Source organism: Microtus oregoni, unplaced genomic scaffold, assembly GCF_018167655.1.
Source record: "Microtus oregoni isolate MIOR12 unplaced genomic scaffold, Mior012 000002F_ref0000024, whole genome shotgun sequence".
NCBI lineage: Eukaryota > Metazoa > Chordata > Mammalia > Rodentia > Cricetidae > Microtus > Microtus oregoni.
This window is the reverse complement of record NW_024543061.1, coordinates 9,374,362-9,378,902: the sequence shown is the minus strand read 5'-3', so window position 1 is coordinate 9,378,902 and position 4,541 is coordinate 9,374,362. Positions and strand designations below refer to the sequence as shown.

At 38.5% G+C, this 4,541-nt stretch overlaps 1 gene segment (V, D, J or C); it reads left to right on the top strand.

Annotated features, from left to right (window-relative positions):
* The first annotated feature begins 3,735 nt into the window (after positions 1-3,735).
* LOC121432943 lies at positions 3,736-4,299 on the top strand. The segment is given in 2 exon segments: positions 3,736-3,795; positions 3,911-4,299. Coding segments are annotated over 2 exon segments (444 nt in total).
* The last annotated feature ends 242 nt before the right edge of the window (positions 4,300-4,541 follow it).

Here is a 4,541-nt window from a genome sequence, read left to right as displayed (position 1 = left end):
AGCAAGGAAGCCAGGACCACGAGGGGTATGCCCACCCACTGAGACGGTGAAGCAGATCTAATGGGAGCTCACCAAGGCCAGCTGGACTGGGACCGATGGACCATGTGATCAAACCAGACTCTCTAAACTTGGCAGACAAGGAGGGCTGACTGAGAAGCCAAGGACAATGGCACTGGGTTTTGATTCTACTGCATGAACTGGTTTTGTTTGAGCCTAGTCTGTTTGGATGCTCACCTTCCTAGAACTGGATGGAGAGGGGAGGACCTTGGACTTCCCACAGGGCAGGGAACCCTGACTGCTCTTTGGACTGGAGAGGGAGGGGGTGGGGGAGGGAAATTTGAGGTAGGGAGAAAGCGAAAATGTTTTGTTATAAATAAATAAATAAATAAAAACTCAAGAAACTTGGATGTCTTATTCTCTTGTGTCACAGAGATCATGTAACTTTGGGTCTGCAGGAACAACCCTTCAACCCTTTCATATGTTCCAACATATGGGTTCAATGATGAGATGGGCAAACTTAGACCTCAACTGCATCAGTAGGGAGAACAGGCCCTGCACCTTGCCTAGACAGTAGACTGGAGCTGACCCTGTTAGAGAGGAGGGAAAGTTTTCCTCACGAATGTGAACATGGGAGATCTGGCCCATCTCCACTGCCATATGATGGTATGTACAAGAAGAAGATGTACTCCCTTCCCCAAACCCTCACTACATGTGGCATGTAGGAAATCTGATCCTCAGATTAGAATTGCTGAGATGTCCAATCATCCCACTAGCTGCAGCACTCAGAAAGCAGTCTCGGCACCTCATCTAAGCAGCTCAGTAAATTTGACCTTATTGTTGATGGTACAGGTGAGCCAACCCTGATCTCACAAGTTTTGAAGATTCAGTGGCATTTCCCATCTATCCAGCAATATGGGAGGTGAAGAGATACCTCAACATGCCTCTTCTTAACCCTCGCTGTACATAGCATTCAGCAAAGCAGGTCTTGCACCTCAACAGGGCACCATAGTCAAGTCAAACCTACTGGTGATGAAACAGGGTAACCTATTTGTCTTATTTATACTGTTACAATATTTGTCAGCACTAAGGCAGATAACCATGACTGTACAAATATGTGTTACTCTTGCCCCCTGCTGGAGAGATAGTTATTGTTTCATAGCTACTATATCTTACAATGGGAATATATCAAGAAATATAATGTAGATCAGGAATAGCATAAGCCAAAAATTCATTTGACATATATATCCTGCTAAACAATCCAAGCCAAAATGTGTGTTAGAAACTTACATTGGTATACAGTAGGGCAAGATCATCTAGTATGAAGGCACTTAATAAAGCACTGTTCAATATTCCATGTTGAATATCCCATTATATATAGTACCCTGTAATTTACTGAAACACTGTGTCGTGGACTGTTGCCGCTTCTTGGCAACACGGATGGACCTTTGCAATTTGAAATAAGATTCTGTTGGACATTAAACTTTTAGAAATAATAAAGAAAACTTCTCTTGAATCATTTTATGTAGTCTCATAAATTGAAAACTGTGCATATGTGTTTGCAAATAAATGTGTGCCATCAAAATACAAAAAGTTAAATTTTGATCCAACATTTTCCTATTTCATGCAATAAAGAGTAGTACTGATTATGGCCAAATGTGGAACTACTAGAAAAATCACTATAAATAAATAACAATTGTGTTAATTTCTATAGATGAATAGATGTTGTCTTTTGACTTCTTGGCAACTTCACTAAAAGTAAAAAAGTAAGAATATGTGAAAAATTAACATTCAACTAGAAGATAATACAAGTCAGTTATCAGAATATAAAACAGCTTTATAACTATATCTATTGTTAAATATATCAGATACTCTCATATTAAATACACACCTGAAAAAATCTGTCTTTGTTGTCTTACTCTGTCCTTTAAATATAGATTTCTTTGAAAAAATTATAATGAGCAGGTGAACAAGTCCTAGAAGATAAGGGACCAAGTGAGGAGGAGTGGAAAGTGGATTTAAAGTCCCCTTAGTCTGTAAACTTCCAAAGAGAAAGTCTAAAATGTTTCTGGGTTATTCAATCTGAGTGACATGAGGGAGTTGAGTGTGCATATATCTGAAAACTGGTTTACACAGGACAACTGAAATCAAAATGATAGAATTTTGAGATATCTAAAGAACACTATTAAACATGTACGATGAAAGCTGAGCTAACTCATGGAACTGAGAAGACTCCTGACATTGGACAGCTTTGATAAAATTAGCTTGGCAGAGTACTGATGGAAGAATAGGAGGTTACTTAGGAGGAGAAGAAAGACACACTTATTCCATACAGTCATGTCTCAATAAGGATTTTAGGTTTGCTTCATGCTAATTTCAAGATCTTCAGGGCATCAGAGCGAGAGTATTTTGTAATCAATTTTAATAGTCAAAAATGAAATGCATGAATTTGACACTAATCATGAAAGAGGATATAAAGCTGTTTATTTTTCTAATTCTGTCATGAATATTTTGCATTTTGGTAATGGAAAAGCACATAAAATATATCTGAAAATATAAAATTGAATGTGAAGATCTATAGCTTCTATTCATACTGTTGAAAAGTTCATTTGGTTGTATTGACTCTATTTCTGGTTAATTTTTGTATGTTATATATTTATTTAGCTACAAATTTTATGATAAAGTTTATAGTTTCATATTTTCAAAATAAAAGCTTTTTGAATGAATATGTCTCCTTTAAATTTTTTGGAATATTACAGAAGATCAGTAATCATTGTTAATGTGAATATTGTAAGTCATGCCACATGGGGCTGCCATTTGTCAGGAACCACTTTTTGGGGTGACATTTGCTGGGCCACAAGCCACAGCAATTTTGTACATTTTAAGATAGGGGCAGGAGGATTAGAAACATTAGTTAGAAGGAAGAAAAATACGAAAGTTTCACAGAGACATAGGATGGTACTGGTAGGGAAACTCAGTGCCTCTTGCATACTGAATTCTTATTTCTGAGTAATTCACCTGTGTTTAATTTTCCACATACTTTTATACCACAATACAAAATGGGGAGAAAGGGAAAAGACTGCTTTAACGTGATACAAAGGACAACTAGAAAAATTATTTACTTCAATACTTTGATGCATCAACCCAGTAATTTTTGAGAAAAGTATTCTGTTGTTTAGGCAATAAACCTACCCTAGACTAAGTATCCTGAAGACAGCTACTCCCTATCACATACCACTTATATCACAAGAAGGAACAGAAGTATCCTTGAATTCTCTGACCATTGGCCAGGGTGGAATCGAAAACACCAAATAACCATACCCTATGTCAGTGTGTGTAGCCACAGTTGTTGTCATCAACTTTCAGTAACCTCAAACACTGACCTTCAGACAAAGTAGAATAGGCTCAGGTTTTTGGGCTTCCAAAGAATATACAAGAAGAGTAAAAGGTATTAATGAAAACAACAAAGCACTTACAAATTTCCACACTGATATTACTCTTTGACCCTCAGTAAAGATCACATTACCCAAAAGCAAATTGGTTCTACTTCTCTCTGTCTTGAAACCTGGGGGCTTTCACACTTATGCTGAGTCCCTTAGATGAGTTCAGGCAATCCTGTAGTTGGTCTCAATAATGTACACCCCTGCTGATTTGCATATGGCTTGAGCACACCCTCTGCTCTGAGAAGTTAATCACTAGCTGGTCACACCATGTTCAGAAGTCATTCTCAGTGAGGATACAGCATGAACACAAGGATGCTTTCTGAGTTCCTAGGGCTACTGCTGCTCTGGTTTTCAGGTAATAAAGACAGAAGAGAATTTTGTAACAGGTATTGTGAACACCACCTGGCTTTTTATGAAAGTTATGTTACAATATGGTTAACACTGCATCATTGTTTTGTTTCCAACCTCAGGTGTGAGTTGTAATATCCAGATGACACAATCTCCACTAACTGTGTCTGCATCTCTTGGGGACAGAGTCACCATCACTTGCCATGCCAGTCAGAACATTAATAATTGGTTAGTCTGGTACCAGCAGAAACCAGGGAATTCTCCTGTACTATTAATCTATAAGACATCCAACCTGCAAACAGGAATCCCATCAAGATTCAGTGGCAGTGGCTCTGGGACCGATTATACTCTCACTATCAACAACCTGCAACCTGAAGATGTTGCCACTTACTTCTGTATGCAGCATCAGAGCTGTTGCCACAGTGATACAAGTCATAACATAAACCTCTCAATGGTGCAGCAAGTTAAGACTGAGCTAGTACTAGCTGCTCCCCCTAGTGCCTGCTCCTGAGAATATTTTGTTTTCAGGTTTGCTGGGCTTTGGTGGTCATTGGGAGTACTGGGGAGAACTGTCAGTTGGGCCCCTCTGCTTCTAACTCTCCTCCTCTAATGTACAAGAGCACAGATATGATAAAGAGTCTCACATTTGCTTAAGAGATTTTTTTTTATATTTGAGCAATCCTAGCCATGCTATCTTTGCAATGCTTACAGTAAAATTGCCTTCCAAGGAACCTTCAAAAAGAATGGTTTTGA